General features: G+C 36.9%; 2 protein-coding genes across 2 annotated transcripts; one reads left to right on the plus strand and one right to left on the minus strand.

Moving 5' to 3' along the window:
• Positions 1-9,718: 9,718 nt before the first annotated feature.
• LOC128102270 (olfactory receptor 1013-like) lies at positions 9,719-10,654 on the plus strand. Its single transcript, XM_052725857.1, has one exon. The coding sequence runs from the start codon at positions 9,719-9,721 to the stop codon at positions 10,652-10,654; it is 936 nt and encodes a 311-aa protein (XP_052581817.1).
• A 5,964-nt stretch (positions 10,655-16,618) lies between these two features.
• Positions 16,619-17,555, minus strand: LOC128102232 (olfactory receptor 1013-like). The gene is given in 2 exon segments (XM_052725808.1): positions 16,619-16,852; positions 16,854-17,555. Coding segments are annotated over 2 exon segments (936 nt in total).
• Positions 17,556-23,521: the final 5,966 nt, after the last annotated feature.

The raw sequence follows: 23,521 nt of genomic DNA on the forward strand, positions 1-23,521 counted from the left end.
TTCTCCTGCTCTCATCTTTTCTCAATTTCTTATAATACTCTGTGTAAGGCTGAGGCCTCATGGGCTTTTCCATGTCCAGTTTGGCATGTTCATTGATATCATTCTTATTCAGCTTACATGTGATTGGCCATGTTCATGAGCCTTTATGGGTTTAGCTTCTGATGTCAATAGGAGACATAATTTCAAAGAAAATTTCTGGATCCTCTGTCCCTTACTATTTTTCTGTTTCATCTTCTGCAATCCCCTGACCCTTAGTGGTTGAGATGTTTTGTATATATGCATTGGAACTGGGTTCTGCACTCTGCACTTTGATTGGTTGTGGTTTTCTGTGATGATCTCTGTCTGTTGCAAAGAGAAGTTCCTTGATTAAAGGTGAAGACTACACATATCTGTGTGTATAAGGACAAATATTTACAGATTGCTTTTATGGATTATGCTGGTTTAATAAATTAGTTCTTTTATATTATCCGCATTAACCATAACTTCACTAACACTGAGTAGTTAGCTAGCTTTCCAGTACCATACATGTTTTCCTTCTTGTTAAGCAAGCCTTAAGTCCAATTAGAGAGCTGTTGGTTATTGCCAAGGTATGCACAATGCTGCTGCATACTTAGGGTTATCTTTCCATGCTGGAAGTTGATGTGGTTCATGGGCATAGGACTGTGTAGTACTGTTGGTTCCTTCCCTCCTTTGGAATTTTGCATGATACCTTACAGTACCATGAAAGCTAGTCCCCAGGCAGGGAGCAATCAGGGCAGTTCCAGCTCAGGGGTCTCATGGATTTGTTTCATAAGTTCATGGTGTCTTCAGCAATAGGGACATACCTTGCACCTCTAGCGGGTAACCAAGGGCAACAGCAATAGGCTACATATTTTGGTTGTCTCCTTTATGGTCCTGGTCAACTCCAAAGTGTACTTTTCATGTTTTTTTATTGAGGTTTTTGTTAAAAGGCATCTGAAAAAAAGATTTGTTTATTTTTATATTATGTGTATGCATGTTTAATGTGGTACAGAATTCTTGGGTAAAATCAGTTTTATTAACAGCTGAGATTAATAAAGTACACTCACAACACAGAACAGAGCTGAGATGCCACCACTGATTCAGTTGCTGAGTCCTGCCATTCTGCCCAGAGGAGATAGGGACCAACTGCAAGCTGTTTCATGCCACCTGACCCTGTCCTTGTCACCCAAGAGAGCTCATGACTCTTCTTCCTCTGCTCTTAAGTGGTCACATAAGTGGACAAGACCACGCCCTGTGGCTTGTTACCTCAAAGCTACTGGCTGAATGGAATGAATTCCCATAACACTTCCTCTTTTTGTCTTAATAAAAGAGCTCTAATCCCAACACAAAGCTATATACAATAAGACCAATTTGCCGGGAGGTGGTGACTCACGCCTTTAATCCCAGCACTCGGGAGGCAGAGCCAGGCGGATCTCTGTGATTTTGAGGCCAGCCTGGGCTACCACATGAGTTCCAGGAAAGGCGCAAAGCTACACAGAGAAACTCTGTCTCGAAAAACCAAAAAAAAAAAAAAGAACAATTATGAAGTATTGTCTAGAAGAAAGAAAAGGTATTAGCATAGCAAAAATGGAATTACAACCAACAAGAACAACATCAAGCAAAAAACATACTAAATGTTCAGGCCAAAGGTAATTGGCAAGTTACAGAGAATACTCCAAAAGCTGTCCTATCCTGAAGAATCTAAATCTTGTACCTGATATCCTCTTAGTTATGATATGAGAATATTGTAACTGTAACTATCTAGTCTTCAACTCCATCAAAGACCTGAGAAGGAAAATGATATTACCTAAGTAAGCAGGAAGTACAAGCAACTATGAAAAAAATGCAAGAAACAGTTGGCCGTCTGGCCTGGACAGTCACACAATGTTTCTCTGCAATATTGGGACATCCACTTTTGGCTACAGGCCTAGAATATCTGACAGACCATTTTCAGAAGCAGGAAAATTTTAAAGACTGTCCTATCCCATCTTGGCAAGGTTCAGCAGTCTCTTTTCCTTGTGTCTTGCTTGTCCGGATTGGACAGTGTGCTTACTGTCAGCAGTAGAGGCAAGTGAAGTTCTTTGCCCAACAGGCCATTTATGCCAAGAAGAAGAAAAAGTCTATATGGAGTGTCCCTGATGCTCAACATCCTCTTGAGAGTAGATTGGTGCTGCCAGGAGCAATGGTGTCTCACATCAACAGAATTCTAAGTTATTAAAATATTTAAATGCCATATTCTCTAGGTCTTTGAATTGTTTGAAGATTAACTATCCATCTGAAATATATCTCTGTTTATCTAGAAAACCTAACTAAAATGACTATAAGACAAGCATGGGTGACTATTAACCCGTAATTCTTATCAACTTATATAGCTTAAAGACTAAGGTTTCACATTATAAAAATAAAATCTCTAAACATGTACAGTATAAGGAGAATGACCTCAAATTTGTGACCATATATAAAAATATCTTAATCAGAGGTAGAAATGTATAGTGCAATATGACAAAAATATCCTTAATTTGTATTGATATACAAAATATCCTAAACAGAAGTAGAGCATACATACAGTATGACAAATATAGCTTTACATTTGTATCAATATACAAAAATATTTTAAAAAGAAGTAAAAACATATGTACAATATGACAAATACAGTTTTGAATTTGTATCAATATACAAATTATCTTCAACAGGAATAGAAAAATAATTTTACATTTCTATCAATATTCAAGAACACATATTAATGCAAATTATGTAAAACTGATATTTGCTAATTTAGTTACAAGTAGACGCAATAACCTACCTTATTATCCTATCCTGTCTACCCCCTTTTTTCTATTCCAAAAGAGATTTCTGAGTCTAACTTTATTGTTTCACCTCCAACCTTGTAACAACTTATAACTAATCCCTTACAGATGACTATTATCCATAACCCTGAGAAAAATAAAAAACCTGTTGGGAGAGGGGGCATCATTTTCTTAGAATTGCTTCCTGCTGTCTAGGGGAGATAGGGATGAACCACAAGCTGCTTTATGCTGCCTGACCTGGTCCTCGCCACCCAAGAGAGCACAGGACCCTTTCCCCTCTTCTCTTAAACAGTCATGTACGCAGATTATACCATGTCCTGAGGCTTGTTACTTGAACAGAATGAATTCCCACAACACATATTTTGTCTGCATTTATGTTTATGCTGTGCATGATTGTTCCCACAGAGCTGGAAGTGGGTGTGAGATCCTCTGGAATTGGATTTATAGATGATTTGCTTGTAAGCCATCATGTGGATGCTGGAAACTGAATCTGGGTCCTCTCTCATGTTCCCATGTCAACTGGTATAGCCATTATTAACCCATGAGGAATTTGAGGGGGAGATGGTGGTGTGGAAATGATATAAATACAGTACTTATATATGAAATTCTCTGAAATATTTAAGTTAAATTTTAGAAAATAAGCGAACAATTTGCTTCCAAGTATTTCTTCCACTAGTGCTGCTATTTGTACTTACAAGGCATAAAGGTTTGTGCTCTCTCTCTTTATTATTTTTTTCCAGACAAGGTCTTACTATGTACTCCTGGATGGCCAGGAGCTTATTATATAGCACAAGCTGGTCTCATACTACTGGCAGAAACCAGTATCATCAGAAATCTTTGCTATTAATTTTGCATAATTCAGAAGCTGTGGCACTTAGCCTTCATATATAGGCATATACATATTCATATATCTAGTCTTCTCTGTGAATGGCTTCTCTCCCTATACTAGAGCAGGGATGTTTAACTTGGGCCCATTGATTATGAAGTGTCATATACATCACCAATCTGAATTTTGTAGGTATTTTAACTGTCAATTATACAGTATAAATCAATATCAATTATATTGATACAATTTTTATTATGGACTAGAATAGTTTTTGAATATTTACTGTTTTTAGGACATACTATAGATACTGTTTCTATAGTTTCTTTATATATTGATATTTTTGTACATATATATAATATAGTCCCATTACCCACATCTCCCACCCACTTTTGTCCCCCTTTTCACTATACCAATCTCTTCTTTCCAAGAGGTTTCCATCCTACAATCATTTCTTTCATTTGGTTTTTGCCTTTGACCCACTGAGTTTAACAATAGCTTTCTACATGAACATGGAGAAAATTTTTTTATTGGGAAATGGGAACTCACCAGTGGCTACACCACTAATGATAATGAGTCTTGATAGTTCCTCTTCATTACAAATTCATCAATTAACTCATACTAAAACCCTTTTTCTTTTACAATAATTGGCTCTTTTGATTACTTGATTGATCTGACTCTCCCCATCTTGTTCTGGGACAAAACTGAGCACTGTAATTGGTCACTTGGCACCAGAATAGAACATGGAGATCTTTTCTTTAGCAAAAGTTCCCAAAGGGATATTCATGCTTATATGATCTCCCAGTACCACTGTCATGGGAAAGAGAGTTTCTATGAGAAAACTGTTTTATTCTGAAGTATTGGAGGAAATTCTGGGTTTTGTTCAAATACAGACGAAGAGACAGTTTGTTTCCATGCAAGTAAGTATTACATTTAATTAGTTAAAGGAAATGGGCCATAAATTATAATACAAAGGATAAAATAATGCTTAATAAAAGCAATCTACACTAGACTTCTACTTCATAAAGTACAATGAGGTTTTCTATCTGTGATTATGTTTACTGGAAAGCTGAAGAGTCTTCAGATACCTCATGTTTAGGCTTTATTTTTCTTTAAAAATGTTTTGGTTTAATGCATACATGGTATATGTTTTTATTATAATAGATTTTCTGTAGCTATGGCCTATATTCCCTCCTATAACTTGTAGAGACCATGTTTATATTTAGAGCAGTTCAGTTAGAAACATTATGAGTTAATATTTTCATGATTCTGTATGTGTGTAAATGTTACAATTATGCCATGTATTTATGGTAAACTGAAGAACGCTCTAGCAAAGTCCAAAGTTAAATGTCACAGTCAGTGGATATAATAAGCTTTGAGAGGAGAGAGATCAGTAACTGTTTGAGGCATGACAACTGCTATGAATTCATGAGTGTAATAGCTATGTCATATCCAGGAGAGGAAATTTTATGACATTCCTCATCCATAGGTTCGTATATTCTTTATACCATTCTGCAATGTTCTCTGAGCCTTGGTGGTGTTGTGTTGATGTAGATGTCTATAGAGGACTGGGCATTCAACCTGTTATTCTTGGCACTTTGAACAATTATACATCTCTCCATTGGCCAGTGTCTACGGCAAAATGGAGCTTCTCTGACTAAGACTGATAACACCCCAGGTCTATGACTTTAAGCATAAGTATTTACATAACAACTGAACGTATGGCCATTTAGCAAGATAACACTAGCTGGTTCTACCCTAGGACCTATGACCTCTGTAGCTGTGAGCTTCTGACCAGAATTGCAGTAAAAGACATAAAATTTTATCTTCTGAAGCAGGTCTCAAATGCAATCAGAACATGGTTAGAGATCCCTAAATAACAGTGCTCTTATGGTACCAGTAGGTATCACAACGTTCGAGGTCAATCTCTGGGTAATACAGTTGACATCTTTTCTCTTCCAACAGCATGCACAGCACCTTTTGGCACAGTCAAAGCCACTAACAAGGAAGGAAACTTTTGGGTCAATTTGAGAGTTTTCTCTGTGTTTTGCAGCCAAAGTTTTTGGTGTCTTAGCAATACGGTCTTACTATGTGGTTATGGTAGTTAATCAAGGACAATGACAAAAGGCTGTGATGTTTTGGAGACCTCTCAGGACAAATAACTTATTGGAAGATATTCCATTCCTTTTACTGATTTTTAATAACCCATGTATTGGGGAGTGTCATTGTCTGTTCATGCAAGGTATTTTAATTCAAACAAATTTTTTAAAAAAGATGTATTTTGGCCGGGCGGTGGTGGCGCACGCCTTTAATCCCAGCACTCGGGAGGCAGAGGCAGGCAGATCTCTGTGAGTTCAAGGCCAGCCTGGTCTACAGAGCGAGATCCAGGAAAGGCGCAAAGCTACACAGAGAAATCCTGTCTCAAAAAACCAAAAAAAAAAAAAAAAAAAAAAGAAAAAGAAAGATGTATTTTGAAATTAGATTACTGACTAATAATTAGTAACTTACAGAAATTACTAACTAGTGAGTTTCTGTAAGGCTCTTTCATACATCCTTAGTTTTATTTAACCTACTCACAGCTGCTCTTCTTCCCTATTACTCAAACCTAACCCCCACTTAATTATATTTTCTTTAACTACTTCATTTTATTTTTTATTGAAAATAGATTCTTCTTTCATGCAATATATCTTGACCACAGCCTCCCCTCTTTCCCTCCACTTCTCCTAACTCCTCCTACCTCACTTTCCTCCAAATCCAGTCCCTCTTCTGTTTTCCTTCAGAAAAAAGCAGGCCTCCAATAATTAATTCTTCAGCCCTAGTCTTGCCACTTATTTTAGTTCACATGTATTTGATTACCTTCCACTTATTTGCTTTAAGTTGGGTTGTGAGCTAGTAGGCACTGATATAGTTCATATGTCCTTTTTTTGGGTCAGCCTTCATCTTCACACTCTGATTTCCTTTATACTCTCATACCCTCCCTGCTTAAGACTTTCTTTCCCCAGGACTCCATCTCATTACTTTTTCCATGCTTATACCTACTAACACTCTTTCCTTAACATGTCCCCAACTCTTCTTTCTAGTTTCCTGCCTTCCACTTTTGCTTCAAGCTAAACACACAAAACAAATAAATTTGAATCCAGGTTCCACACATGAGAAAGAACATATAACATCGGCTTTGTAGCTTTAAGTTACCTCTTTTTCTCAGTATTTTACCTGAAACTTTCATATTTCTTTACAGCTGCATGGTATTCCACTTATATGGTACATTTTCTTGTCAGTGCCTCTTTAATGAGCATCAAGGATGAGTTCATTTTCCGGGGATAGTGAATTGAGTTTTTGTTTGAGATAGGTCCTCACTCTGCAGGCAGTAGGTAGCCTAGATTGGCCTCAAATTCATGGTGGTCAAGATTTAATACTCTGCGCATGAGTTTTTTTCATAGCACTAATGAAGAGGCCATTCTTACAGTGGTTTCTTTTGACAAGTGTGCTGCAGATGAGCTGACTGAACAGGTATGATTTTTTCCTCCGGAATTTGGAATCTCTGGTTTGATCAATTGTGGACAACATTCAATACCATTAGCAAGTACAGAAATAAAAACAAAAGTCACCATGAGATATGACTTCACCCCAGTAAGAATGGTTAGTATAAAATGTTTCAGTCAACTTAAAATGGAGGGGGGAGGACAGGGGAATCCGTGATTGATATGTAAAATTAAATTAAATTATAAAATTTAAAAAATGTAACAAATGTCAGTATGTACGTGAAGTAAAATGTATTATCATATACTGCTGGTAGAAAGTAACTAAGTATTTTTATTATGGAGGACAACTGGGAAATTTCTAAAATTTCTAAAAACAAAAACAATCTGTACTGAGATCCAATAATCCCACTTCTGGTTGTATAACAGCAGGAAATAAAATCAGCATACCAAAGAGATACTTGCATGCCCATACTTACTGTGGTACTATTCACTATTGCAAATATATGGCACCAACCAAAGGGCCCACCAATGAATGAAGAAGTGTGATGCATATCCAGTGGACTTTTATTCAGCCATAGAAAGAATGGTGTCTTACCATTTTTCAGAGAGCAGAACAGGAGAGTATTAAATAAGTGAAAAAAGCCAGGAACAGAAGAGATACAAGGCATGTATATAGTCACTTTGAATGTAAAACAGTGACTACTAGAGTTTACATAGGAGTTCTGGAGAGAAGGAGCCTGTATTTGATTAGTGAATAGTATATGTGATTGTTGATGTGTTATGTAGCATTCCTTTAATGTGTATAATTATTAAAGCTAATAAGGCCAAAATGAAATAATAAAAAAGAGAAGACTAAGCAAAGGGTTCAAAATGAATCTGATTAGTTTGATAGACAGAGAAAAGCTAGATATTACGTTACAGAAAAAAGCAGAGTTGTTATTTATAAATCTTTAATTCGTCTTTACTTTTTTCTTAAATTTTTATTGAAAATAGATTCTTCTCTCAGTTTCGGTTTTCTTCACTCCTCTGAGCTCTCTGCCACCTCTCCTCCTCCCCAGAACAACTCCCGTTCTGTTTCCTTTTCAGAAAAGCCAAACAGGGCAAAACAAGATAAAATAAGACAAGACAAAAGCCCTCATATCGACGTTGGCCAAAGCAACCCAGCAGGAGGAAAACCGTCTCAAGAACAGGCAAAAGAGTCAGAGAAACACCAGCTCCCACTGTTAAGAGTCTCTCAAAAATACCCAGCTAACAGCCATAACATATACATAGGGCCCATGCTTGCTGCTTCAGCTTCTGTGAGCCCATGTGAACCCTGCTTATTTGGTTTGGTGAACCATGTTCTCCTGATGTTCTCCATCCCCTCTGAATCTTAACAGTTTTTCCTCCTCATCTTCTGAGGGTTTCCCATTTCTGAGGGGAGGGACCTGAAGGAGACTTCCAATTTAGATTCTCTCTATTCATAATCTCTGGCTGTGGGTCTCTGTAACATCTCCCATCTGCTGGTGTTGGAAGCCTCTCTGATGATGGTTGGACACGGCACTTATCTACAAGTATAGCAGAATATCATTAGGAGTCATTTTATTTTACTTTTAAAGACTAGTCATGTTCGTACAACCCTAGGTCTCTGGGCTATCCAGGCTCTAATTTCTGGCCATCCAAGTGGTGATGGGAATTGGCTGCCTCTTGTAGAGTGGGTCTCAAGTTAAACCAGACATTAGTTGGCCACTCCCACAAGTTCTGTGCCACCATTGCCCCAGCACATCTAGCAGGCAGAACAGATTGTAGGTGGAGAGTTTTGTGGTTAGGTTGGTGTCCAGGTTTCTCTTTCTATAGCCTGCAGAGTACCTGCTCATGCCAAAGAGACTAGAATGTAAGGGTGTAAAGTTCTTATCAATAAATCTTACTTCAATTAAACTAGTCTTTAACTTACTTTTGATCTGCACTAAATCAGTGTAATAAATGGCTCTCTAATAACCTGTCTACTTATTCTGTCAGAATCAACCTTGCTTCCTTGGGATAGCCAAGTCTAAAGCATTATGCATTCTAGAATGTACAGTTAGATCTTACTATATCATATATGCAAGTACTTAGGTGTGGTTTATAGCATCCATGAAAAATAGTTAATAATCCTAGGGCAGAAATGTGAATAAGGCCATTTAAAATCATTTTATTTTTGTCCTTGGAGAATTAAAGAAAAATAAAGTAGCATCCTTTCCATCAATTATTTTAATTTCTGAAGCCATTTACGAAGTACTTTAATACTTTTATGAAATCTATCAATGCCTTGTGATGTCCAAAGTAATGAATAAAATATTTGAAATAAAAATGCAAATTCACAAAGATGGAGACATTAGGCTGAAGATGTAAGTGACTTGGAATAGTGTGAACTTAGTAACTGACCTCTGTGGGCAGCATAAGGCTAATTTGCAGTTCATAGTAATGGCATCCAGTTCACTACATATATATCTCATAATGAATGGCATTTATGGACCAGTGTTTTTACTTTCCAGTTTGTAGAATGACAAATAATGGAGAAAATATTCAGTGACATTTTCAGCCATAATTTAATCTTTTCACAGAAAGTACCATAAATACCCCAAGTCATGGATGAGAAAAACGTTACTGGGGTGAAGGAATTCATCCTTTTAGGATTCACAGAAGACATGGTGCTACAGTGGGTACTCTTTTTCATCTTCCTCATCATTTATGTCATCAGTCTCCTAGGGAATATCACCCTGATTTCTCTCATCTGTGCTGATTCTCGACTCCACACACCCATGTATTTCTTCATAGGAAACCTGTCATTCCTGGATCTCTGGTATTCTTCTGTCTACGCCCCCAAAATCTTGATAACATGCATCTCTGAAGACAAAAGCATCTCCTTTGCTGGATGTCTGGCTCAGTTCTTCTTCTCTGCTGGGCTGGCCTACAGCGAGTGTTACCTACTAGCTGCCATGGCGTATGATCGCTATGTGGCCATCTCCAACCCCTTACTTTACTCCCAGGCTATGTGCCCAAGATTATGTGCCAGTCTTGTTGCAGCTTCCTATGTTGGTGGCTTTGTAAACTCAACCATTATCACTAGTGAGACGTTTACCCTGAACTTCTGTGGAGACAATACTATTGATGACTTCTTCTGTGATCTGCCCCCTCTTGTGAAGTTGGCATGTGACGTGAAGGAGAGCTACCAGGCTGTGCTGTATTTCATATTGGCCTCAAATGTCATCACCCCCACCGTGCTGATTTTGGCCTCCTACCTCTTCATCATTGCCGCCATCTTGAAGATCCGATCCACCCAAGGCCGCCTCAAGGCCTTCTCCACATGTGGTTCTCACCTGACAGCTGTCACTTTGTACTATGGTTCAATTCTCTTCATTTACTCCCGCCCGAGCACTAGTTATGCCCTGGAGAGGGACAAAGTGGTTTCAGTGTTCTATACTGTAGTAATTCCAATGCTGAACCCCTTGATCTACAGTTTAAGAAACAAAGATGTCAAGGATGCTTTGAGGAAAATGTTAGCTACAGCCAAGTTTTCATAAAGGAAAAAACTGTCTAAGCAAATTTAAAATGCTTATCTTCATGCAATTATTCTTAGCTGGTACTATCAGAAATAAGTATACTAGAGACATAAAAGTAATCCCTTAGTGTGCAAACAGAAGTCTGTTTTCTATATGTTAAATTAGATTTATTGTAGCAATAAGATATTATTAACTTGTTTGTAAAATGAAAACAATTCATTTCCCCCACATATTAGCTTATCTTTTTCTCATTTTTATTTTCATTTATTTTAATAATTACACAAATGTATTGAGTGAATTGTGATCATATTCAGCATTTTAATGGCACAAATATATTCATTTCTTGAGTTTGTTTATCTTTTATTCCTTTCTTAATCTGTGTGTATGATGTGTGTATGTGTGTGTATGTGTTTGTACGTGTCAGTGTTGGTAGCACATAAATGCCATGGTGTGCAGATGGAGGTCAGTGAACAATCTATGCTTCTACCTATTTTTGAAACAGATTTTGTCTGTTGTTCATTGCTGTGTATGTAAGATTGTAAGTATACAGAGATTCTTCTATTTCCTGTCTTTGCCTGATGCCTCATCATAGTTACACCAGTATACATAACATGTGCTTTGGTTTGTGCAAGATTTGAGAATTCAGTTTTATATCCTTATTTACTCACTGAACTTTCCCCAAACCTATTTATTGTTTAATCATCATACTAAGTATTTTGTTTCATTGTGGCATTTTCAATAAAAATTTGTTTTTGTTTATTCTTTTTCCTTTTCTCTCCATCCCTCTGCGAGAGATGCCTTGTGTTCTTCCCTGAAGACTCCTGTCCACTTTCATCCTTAGTGTGTTCTTTCCTTCCTCTATATCTCTTACCCACCTTCTTCTCCCCTTCCAATTTCAAAGTTTATTGTTATACTTGGTGTGTGCCAGTGTGTGTGTGTGTGTGTGTGTGTGTGTGTGTGTGTGTGTGTGTGTGTGTATGTGTGTGTATGTGTGTGTGTGTGTGTGTGTGTGTGTGTGTGTATGTGTGTGGTGTGTTTGTGTAGGTGTGCACAATGGAATTCTTATATGGGAGAACATGTAATTTTTTTTGAGATTAGATCACCTCAAATACTTTCCAGATCCATCCACTTTCTTCAGATTATATTTTTCCTTACAACTGAATAGAATTTTACACACACACACACACACACACACACACACACACACACACACACATGCAAATTCCCTCATCAACATCTAGGCTGAATGAAATTGAATCATTTTAACAAAACTGTTACACTTACCAGGTTAGAATAGACTCTATAAGGACATTGGGGTTCTGAGAAGCTTTAATGTCCCATAAGACATTTTGTAATGTGCTCTTACTTCAATATTTTAAAGTGAAAATAATAATTCTATGAATGGTTATAGAACTATTACCAGGGTTTGATGAATTCAATGAATTATTTCAAGCCATTTCTAGTGGTAGACAAACTGAAGTCTAAATCCAGAACTGACAACTGCAAAGTACTTACATCATTTGATGAGAAGAAGTGTGGAGTAGGGAGCCATACTAGAAGTCAGAAAGATGGCTCAGCAGTTCAGAACATTGGTCTCTGTTCTAGAGGATCCAGGTTCCAACACCCAAATGGTGCCTCATAGCCATCTGTAACTCCAATTTCAGGGAAGCTGGTTCTTCCTTCTGATATCTTTGAGCAATTGGCTTGCATTTGGTGTACAGAAAAGCACAGCAAAACAACCCTTCATCATATCCATAGATTTGTGAGTCACTTTTTAAGATATTTATACTCATATTTACTTACAACAGTGGCTTAAATGTAAAGCAACCTATCAACCTAATGATTTTTAATAGCATCTTAGTTAGGGTTTTAATTGCTGTGAAAAGACACCATGATCACAGCAACTTCTATAACAGGAAAACATTTAATTGAAGCTACCTTACATTTCAGAGCTTTAGCTCATTATCATCGTAGTTAGAAACATGATGCCATGCAGGAAGGCATGGTGCTGGAGAAGGAGCTGGGAGTTCTGCATCTTGATCTGCAGACAATAGGAAGTGAACTGTGTGTGTCCATACTGGGCATATCTTGAACATAGAAGACCTCAAAGTGTATCCCTATAGTGACACACTTCCTCCAACAAGGGTACACCTGCTCCAACAAGGCAACACCTCCTAATACTACCACTTTCTATGAGCTTATGAGGGCCAATTACATTCAGACTACCACAAATGGTCAATAAGATGAGTCAAACATGATACATACATATCAATATCTATATCCATATGTAGGAGGAAATTCTGATACATGCTATAACATGGATATAATTTGGAGACATTATGTTGGGCAAAATGAACCATTAACAAAAGGATAGATACTATGTAATTCTATTTATGAAGTACTCAGTAATCAAACTCACAAAAATGAAGAGCCATGGTTGCTCAAGCCTGGAGGGAACAGGAAATAAGTTGAATTTCTATCTTGCAAGGTGATCAACTTCTGTGAGTGGATGGATGCTGGCAATAGATGTATAAACCATTACTCCACTTATCGCCACTGAACCATACACTAAAAGGTGGCTCAAAATCACTGGGTTGAGGATATAACTCATCAAACCTCATGAAGATGCTTTAATTTGTAACAAGCATTGACTAACATAGAGGGTCACAACTGGTAGACATTCAGAGAATAAGTGTCTAGAGAATACTCAGCACTAAAAGGGACATGTATATCACACATCCTCCTTCCCAGGATAAAGGATCATTATGCAAGAGGGGCAGAAAGACCATAAGAGACAGAGGTAGCAAATGAATACAAGAAAAATAGTGTTTTTTCCAGGTACAACAGAGTAATGGTACATATTAATTAACAATGATTGTGACAGAGTACACAAGACGTGCATGAGCTCAAACTAGACCAAATCTCATCATGGAAGGAGTGATTGAATGTTAAATCAAGCCCATAACTGAGAATCTATTGGTAATTGATAGTGCTTGGGGGATAGAGTGTTAGTTTATTAAGGGTGTGTCCACTGCTAAAGTAATTCAGTGGTTTACTATATAAACAATAGTATGTAGATAGTATTAATTGGAAGGATGTGATCAAAATATAATTATAAAATTTTCAAAGAATTAGTAAGACTATCTTTGAGTCCTTTTGATTTGCATTTCCCTGATGGCCAAGGATGTTGAACATTTAAGAGTTTGTCGGGCTTTTGAGATTCTTCTGTTGAGAACCTAGCACATGTCAAACCCTTAAAGAAAACTGACTTTCCCTTTTCCAGTCAATATCAACTCCTCCACTAGGGATGGGACTTTGTTCTCCACTCCTTTCACCATGCTTGTTTGAGAGTGTCCCTGAGCACAACTTATTGCTCATACACATACTTGGGGAGGAGACGCCTAGAGACTCTGACCAGTTTCAGAGACTTATTGAAGCTGTTCTGAGCTTAAGGAGAGCTTCCTACTATTCCACCTTACTTTAGAAAACCTATTGTTTTACCTCCCTATAATTGTTCATTGTTTTAATGAGCTCTCCTCTTAGATGGAAGGTTTTAATCACAGAAGGAACTGTCCCACAACAAAAGCATAGTTCAACCTACTCTCTAGAGAAGGGCAATGTGGCCTTCTGCTCTTTACTGTGGTCAGCACAATGCTCAATACTTTCATCTATAGTCTGAGAAACAAAGATACCAAAGATACCTTCAGGAACAAAACAAAGACAACACAACTATAAGCATGAAGGTTATCCTTCTTGCTAGGGCCTTGACTACATTTTTTAAATCATTCAGTTATAGACATGCTTGTATGCTTATAAATTTCACTTGCATCCATCTTGTAATCCTCGGCACAATGAAGTGTTGAAGAAATGACATTCAATTATTATTGTTCCCCTGTTGTATGATATAAACCGTTTAGTGCATACATGCTATAGCACTTGAGTGTTTGTTACTTTTCTGTAGTGTATTTTGTATCTTATTTAAGAAATTTATTTCATTGGCTATTTATGAATTGATTGTGGGGAAATAACACAATTTTGGTAATTTAGTTTGATTTTAAGTTTGTCAAGCCATTGATACTGATTGAAGATTTAGAAGGGTGAGATTCCTGGATTTATGAGCAAGATTTTATAATTACATTTTTAGTAAGAGTTATTTCTAATTTCTTGATAAATCACCAATGGAGTATATATAAACAATCCTATAAACCATACTGTTTTTTACATAGTTGCAATGCTAGGCAAAATATTTGAGAGTTTCTCTAATATATTTTGAGAAATATGAATCCTTTTGGTTACATGTTACCCTAGCAGGTGTGTTGTCTCCTAGGGAGGGCAGGTTCTTTACAGAACCCTCCCTCAGATCACATATTAGTACAACACACATCAGAGGAAACTAGTGAGTTGAGGCCAATGAAACAAACAAATCAACAATAGCAAAGTTTACTGGTAGGGTCCACTCTTCCTGCTCTTTGCATCTATGCTACCTCTTTTTCTCTGTAGTCTTTGCCATAAGCCAGTGTCTTCAACATTGCCAAACCCTGAGAAAGCTGTTTATGCTGCTGCCAGAAATCTTGGTGGATCAAATACATTGCTAAACATGTAAAAACTATGTCTGGCTGTGCCAAGTTCCTTATAACCTCATGAACTCAATACCTCAACTCTTTAGTGGCCAAAAACAGACAGAACATCCCTGCCCTGATGTATTTTTCAAGGACCTTTAGGCAAATTCCAAATATAGGTTCAGATCAATGAACCAACACTATAAACTCAAAACTAGTACATTTAAATGGAAAATTTTAATTAAGAAAGGAATAACTCAATATTTAGTACATGGCTGGTTTAGGTATAATCACATTCAATATCATATTCATGAATGGAATTGAAGGTTTACAATTAGAGACTTCTTGCTCAGAAATTAAATTTTTTATATTGTTTGAAAGTTTCATACATGCATTCAATGCATTTTTATCAAATCTATCTCTACTTCCTCATCCATAATTCCTTCCCTACATATAACCCACCACTTATTCCTCCCCTGTTCATGTCCTCTCTATTTTTCTTTTAAAGTTACTGAATCCACTTAGTGTTGTTTATATATGCTTGAGCATGGGTACTTCTACTGAAGCACGGTAGTTGTTCTGTGGCTGCATCCCTGAAGATAACTTATTATTTCTACCCCAGAAGCTGTCAATTGTTATCAGCTTCTCAGCTAGTGGTAAGACTTCATGGTTCATCTCCTCTGGTCATGCTTGAGTTTTGGCTGGCTTGATCTTGTGTAGGTATTGTGCTATAATTGGTAAAATGAGAACATTTTGAGTTCATTAAAATTCAAAACTTCAACAAATAGCTACAGACACTACATCGGGTGTATTAGATCTAAGTTTTTTATCCTTCCTTTGCCCTATGACATTTATTTTCTCATACAAATGCATTCCCTTTCTCTTTCTTTAAAATTAATTTTGACATTCCCCTTTCATTTGCATTGTTACTGAAGAATTCTTGCTAGTGTTTGGACAGAAGAAAATAAGGTGCCATCCCTGTGTGTCACCTTTCCATAGGATATTTCCTTCACATCTCCATAATAGCCATTATGTAAGGATAATAATTGGGCAGTTATTAGGGATGAGAATAAAATAAACTTCAGTCATCTGAGAAAGTATTATATGCTTTCCTATTTCACACTCAATTCAAGTTCTACACTTTAAAAGCTGTTTGAATATTAACATAAAACTAGTTCAATCATTAGATAAAAGTAAATATGCAATGAATATGAACAAAGTCCCATTATATACATACATGAATACATTACAATGTAACTCATTATTTATTACACTAAAATAAAAAAATACATTTTTAAAGAAAAATGTGAAAATTTTTTGGTGGAATTTCAAAGAATGGAAAATTCATTTTTTGTACTCACTTTCCCAACCTTGCCCCAAAGTAGTTTGCTGTCACTTAGTCCGGGCTTGATAAGTGTGCATAAACTTAGATGTCAGAAGGAGCGAGATTGACAAGTTTTCTCAGTGCTTCCTTCACATCTTTATTCCTCAGACTGTAGATCATGGGGTTCAACATGGGGAATAATACAGTATAAAAGGTAGACACCATTTTGTCCCTCTCTAGGGAGTAACTGGAACTTGGACGAGAGTAGATATAGAGGATGGAGCCATAGTACAAGGTTACAGAGATGATGTGGGAGGAGCAGGTGGAGAAGGCCTTGGAGGCGGCCCTGGGTGGAGCGGATTCTCAGGATGGCAGCAATGATGAAGAGATAAGAGGCCAAGATGAGCAGAGTGGGAGTAATGACATTTGAGGCTAGGAGGAAGTACAGCACAGACTGGTAACTCTCCCTGACATCACATGCCAGCTTTATGAGAGGTGGAACATCACAGAAAAAGTCATCAATGACATTGTCACCACAAAAGTCCAATGTGAATGTGTTGCTAGTTAATATAACTGCATTGACAAATCCTCCTGTATAGGAATACACAACCAAAGAGATGCACAACTTCCTTGACATGGCTTGAGCATAAAGCAGGGGGTTGGAGATGGCTGCATAGCGATCATAAGCCATGGCAGCCAGTAGGTAGCATTCACTATAGGCCAATCCGGCAGAGAAGAAGAACTGAGACAGACATCCAGCAAAGGAGATGCTTTTGTTTTCAGAGATGCAGGTCACTAGGATCTTTGGAGTATAGACAGAGGAATACCAGAGATCCAGAAAAGACAGATTTCCAATGAAGAAATACATCGGTGTGTGGAGCCTGGAGTCATTGCAGATCAATATGATGAGGGTAGTGTTTCCTAGTAATGTCAGAGAATATACTCCAAGGAACAGGACAAAAAGGAACATTTGCATTACCGGGTCTGTTGAGAAGCCCAGCAAGATGAACTCAGTCACTGTGTGATTTCCCCTCTCCATGCCTCAAGGAGCTTGCACCTGGGAGTACAGAAGAGCTTACCTGTCTCTATCAGTATGAAATGTGGATATTGTTTTTGATAAGATCCTGTAACATAATCAGCACCAGTGTGAAAACTTACATTTCTTTGTAGGCAATAGGAATCTCCAGGTTTAAATATAATAATTTCAAAGAATGAAATAATAAGAATGTGTCTACATGTGGTAGCCCCTTCTTTAATCCCAATAGTAGAAAAAATAGAAGCAGAATAGTTGAAACAAATTTGATTTTTGCTCAAGCTACCTAGTAAGTTCAAGGATAGCTGGATTCAAAGTGTGAGATACAGATTGGAAAACTCAAAAGTAATACTGATATAGAGGATGAGGAGGAGGAGGAAGACTGGTTACAAAATTTCACTGACTAGGTGAAAGATATTTGTCCGTCTTCCAAATGAAAAAAATACAATATTTCTTCAAATTTCTGCTGAAATGGGTAACCAGAAAACCTGTCTTATCTGTGGATATGAGAAGGCTCAGCAAGCCTGCTGACCTGAATTCTATTCCAAAATTTATGCAAAGGTGAAAGGAGATAAAGAATGCCACAGGTTGTCCTCTGATCTCTACACCCATTCTAGTAGCATGTATGCTCACACACCATCAGCACACACACACCAAAAAGAAATTCATATTTTAAAAAATAAAAAAGGAGGAGATGGAGAGATGGCTTAGCAGTTAAGACCACCAGCTGATCTTCTAGATGACACAGATTAGATTCTTAGCCACCCACATTGTGGCTGGCAATCATCTGTACCTCCAGTTCCTGGGGATCCAACACACTCTTCTGATGGTCAATGGATATACATGAAGGCAAAACACCGATATACATAAAATACCAGCATGACATAATAACCTAAGAGTTCAGTGGTAACACAAGTAACTTGGTGGTAACCAACAGCTCTCTAATTGAACTGTTCAACAAGACAGAAACCAAGCCCAAAACTGGAAACCTTCACTAAGTGCTAGTGAAGTCATGGATCTTGAAGGAGAGTCTATATCTACTATTTTACTAAACCAACAAAATCCCTAACATCAATCTAAACATTTGTCCTTATGCCTATAGAAAAATGTAGTCCTCACCCTCATCAAGGAAAATTCTCTTTGCAACAGAAGGAGATCACTACAGAAAACCACACCAATCAAAATGCAGATTTGTGGAGCCCAGTCCCAATGTCTACATCTAAGACATATTCCCACACCTAAGGCTCCAGGAACATTGTGGAAGAAGGAAAGAAAGATTGTAAGAGCCAGAGGATCAGGGAGCTTGCTGTAAGATTGTGTCTCATAATAATATCAGAAGATACTCCATAAAATCTCATTAGCATGACTGCCTGAACATGAGATGAACAAGAACAACAGACATGCCATCTTGAGGCCTCAGCCCTACAAAAAGAACTACAGGCAGTTGAATGGGCTGAGAATGGAAGAAACAGTCTGGCCAGGGAAGAGTCCACCAGTTGTCTGTACACTACCAAATGCTCAGGCCTGAAAACATGCATACAATAACATTATACAGACTGAGCAGTTTGTATATATTCCTAAATATATATATGCATGTAATAACAGTTAATGAGAAAAGAGGCTATGAATTTGACTACATTATATACTATAAATACTTGAAAAATGAATGTGTAAACGTGCTGCATAGTATTATAACTTTCAAAAATATGAACCATGAGTAGGGCTATGTTTTAATGCGATGCTAAGAATTTCTATAATTATGATCTCAGATAGCTTACTTACATAGTCCTAATCTGATTTTTCTGTACGATATAGGTGATAACAATTTCTTCCTATGGTTACAGGAACATTTAAATGGAATATCACAAATAAAGTCTTTAGTAAATCATCATTCAAAATACCTGCCATAAGATGTCACACAGTTGGAATATGGTGATATTGTCTTTTTATTTAAAATGTTGCAGTTGGTCAGATTTTCACTTGCTATCTTCTTTCTGACCTCTTGATGTACTTCAACTTGTCTATCAGCATTCGTTTTCCTTTCTGTCACTCCTTCTTCTTCACTATCATCTTCATACATAGTAACCTAACCAGAGCCACAACCCTCCCTATTGACCCTGGCATGCCTATTTTTCTTCATGGAACTATTATTGTAGAACAAGTAATTAACTGCATAGAGCTATGTTCCTTTGAGATTCAGAATATAATTCTTATTACTTGGAAAGCAAAGAGTACAAGTTACCCTGGGCTACAAGTTGAAAAATAGAGCATGTATTTTCTTGAGGTTGAGGTTTCCTTTGACACTTGGTGCATGAGATAAAGACTGGCTTTGAACGAACCTCAGGCTTATATAAGTAGGAACAAGAAAACCATGGTAATTGGCAGCATATACTAGGCAGTCTGTGTGACAGCCTTTCTAACAAAACAGTCATGCATTTGTATTACTATCTAGAAATGATAGTAATTTATATCTGTTTTCCATTAAAAATGACTAAAATACAGTCTTTTGCCTTTAAAGATTGTTTTTTATTGTCAGAATTCATCTAAACTAAGTTTATGATTGAAACTTCTATAAAGAATAGCCTGTAAAAGCAGCTTTAAACGTTTCTTGATTCACTTTGTCCCAGACCACTAATCTCTGCTACTTTATTCTCCTATCTCATTTGCTCTTGAGATATCCTGAGGATGGCTCTTGGGTTATGGCTCCTGTATTGCTTATTTGTACCAGTAGTATCTTCTCCTGAAAAATTTCCATTATTGTCACTTGCTTTTTTTTCTTTTTGCCTCTAATGATATGAAATTCTTCTTCTCTAATAAAACTATCAGCAGTTTCAAAAGTGGAAATGGAAAGTTGATTAAGATTTCTCCTTCTCTAGCACTTACCACATATTTTTATCAAAAAGCCATTTTAGAAGCAAATACAAATAAAAAATAAATAGGAATTTACAAAGCTTACCTAGTTTTCAGCAACAACATCATCTTATCTGCCTATCTTTTACCCCAAATCTTTTATGTCAGCTCTGGATTCCCAGAGTTGTAGATTGCTGAAAGCCCTCAGGATTTCACAGCCTGCAGGGAAGGAACTCAGAGGACAATTAAAACTGTATGCTGATAAATTGGGTATTCTTGAGTATGATGGAGAAAAGTTTTTGGTGACTATGTTACCCTCATGAAAAAAATAAATCAATCATGAATTCTTTCTCATTCTCCTTTAATTTGCATAGATAATCTAATACAAATGCATATTTATATACTTTAGATATTCATGTGCATAAATATAAATATAAATATCAATTTATACATTTCCCTCCATGGTGATATTTCTGTTTGTTATCTCTCCAAGTATATTCTACAGTTTTCTAATATTTTATATCATCATGTGAGCTGTCTTAATCAATTACAGGGATTCTATACTGTCTGTCTACCTATGAGTTTATGGGTGTCAATGTCAGGGTGAAGGGTAAAAGGTGGAGGTTTTCCCCAGGTTCCTTACCTGAATATGTGCTAGAGTAGGTGCAGCCCTGGACTTTGACAATGGATACTAACAGCTTAGCCTTTTACAAGGATCTCTCTTCTATGCCCATAACATTTTTTCCCTATACCTTTAAAGATATAGGTCATAGGAACTCTCAATGGATAAGTCTCATAATTATTACACAATTATTTCTGAACTCACTACAACATAGATATTCCTTTATAGGACTTTTCATTCTTTGTTTTGAGGATTTGGTTTTTATTATAATTTTTTATTTTTGGAAATTTCATAATGACATATAATCATATCTATTCTCCAATTTCCTTCCTACACCTTCCCCAGTATGCCCCTTAGCATATGCCTGTCTCAACTTTTGATCTTTTTTTATAACTTACTAAGTCAACTAATGCTATATATATACATACATACATACATACATACATACATACACACACACACGCACACACACACACACACACACACACACACACACATATATATATATATATATATATATATATATATATATATATATATATATATGTATATGGATGTGGTCTCATGACCTGGGACATGAGAAATTTATCAATGGGAACACTCTCAGAAAGAATGTTATTCCCCTTTCCAGCAGGTGTCTGCTGCTAATAGCTTCTCATTAAGAACTAGAATATGAAAAGTCTCTCCTCCATCTAAGATGAAAGGTTTGTTAATTATTCTTGAAAAGGTCTTATGCTAATAACCACAGCTACTAAGAGTTCACAAGTGTGATATATCTGTCACATACAGAGACCACCATTTGCCACATCAATCTATATCCTACAGCTCTTACATTCCTTCTGCTTCTTCTTCTATGATGGTCCCTGAGCCTTGGCAGGGTGGGGGTGGTTGTGTAAATGATGTCCCATTTCCAGCTAAGCTCTCCAGTCTCTTTTTCTTAGAACTTTGACTGATTCTATGTCTCTGTAACAGTTTTTTAACAAAACTTTACTTAAATGAACTTATTTGGTGGGTCATATAGTTCTATCTGGTTTATAAGTGAAAATATTCCTAGAAGGAGTTCATGGAGATACAACTCAAATGCAATTTTCCCCACATTTTTGATGATTATGTGGAGAAGCCTTATTGGAGAGAAATGAAATAGATGATCTTTATAACTTAGTAGCATCAAACTTACTTAAAATACATCATCATGGTATAAAAGATCCATGAAAGACACTGAGATCTACCTTTCTCGGATAATGTACATTAATTTAGATTAGAAATCTTATGTAGAGACTTCTCTGTCTTGTAAAGTACAACTATCTGACTATGAAGGATAAATAGGCATCTAAAACACAATCTCCCCAAATCTTTGAAAAAATATAAAACCAATGCTCTTGAATTGCAAAGTTATAATTAAAATAATTACTTAGCCTTCATAGGTGTAGTGTGAACAGTGCAAATGTGAAAATCTAATATCAATGTGACCCAAAGTTTTAAACATTTTGAGTGCTGATAGGCTACCATAAATTAAAAGTTCCCCACCTGATCTTTTGTAATGGATCACAGGCTAGCCAATCACAAGTGTCATTCCTCAACACACACACACATACACAATTAAATAGACTCAACAGCCTCTCTTTCCCCTGCCTCTTTGTATATATAGTTAAAAAGAAAATGCCATGCCTTTGAGAAGGAGTGGAGGAACACAGGATGAATTGGAGGAAGAGGAGAAGGATGGGTGGAAATGATATAAATAATGTATTTATGTGTACAATTCTCAAAAATAAAAGTAAGAAACAGTTCCTGGCTAGGACCTCAGCTGTATTATCCTTAAAGTTCTGTAGTCATTGCAAAGAGAAGCCCTCTTGATGAGAGGTGAAGACTACTTACCTGTGGGTATAATGACAAGTGTTGAGATTATTGTTAGGGATTATGCTGATTTATTAAAGTAGTAGATGTAGATTCTCCTCCAGTACCCAAGACTTCACTGACATTTATTAGTTAGCTAGGTTTATAGTACAAGGCATATTTTCCCACTTGTTGAGCAGGTCTTATGTCCAGGTAGAGAGTTGCTGGTTACTGCCAAGGTATGAATGCCACTACTCCACCTTTAAGGTTATCATGTCATGCTGATTAAAACACAGAGTTATGGAGCCCAGTTTATTGGTTACATCTACAAAACATTTCTGCACCCAAGGCTCAGGGAACATTGTGGAAGAGGGAGCTGAAAGTTTGTAAGAGCCAGAGATCTATCAGGTAGCTTGCTGTGAGATTGTATCTTTTAGAAATATCAAAGGCTTCACTCATAAAGCCTCACCAACATGACTACCAAAACATGAGCTGAACAAAGATAACATCAATGGACATACTAAAGCAGACAGGGAAAGTCCATGGGGCCTCAGTCCTACACAAGGAACTATAGGCAACTGGGGAAATCTGGGAAAGGGAGAGGAAGTCTACCTTAGCAAAGAGCACACCAATCAAACAAATGGGCTTTTCAAGACTTTTATTTTAG

The sequence above is a fragment of the Peromyscus californicus genome, unplaced genomic scaffold (genome assembly GCF_007827085.1).
Source record: "Peromyscus californicus insignis strain IS unplaced genomic scaffold, ASM782708v3 Scaffold_7__1_contigs__length_154581171, whole genome shotgun sequence".
In the NCBI taxonomy this organism is placed as follows: domain Eukaryota; kingdom Metazoa; phylum Chordata; class Mammalia; order Rodentia; family Cricetidae; genus Peromyscus; species Peromyscus californicus.

What these genes read in the sequence shown, in the direction of transcription:
- LOC128102270 (XM_052725857.1), top strand. Translation starts at nt 9,719, where the DNA reads ATGGATGAGAAAAACGTTACTGGGGTGAAGGAATTCATCCTTTTAGGA.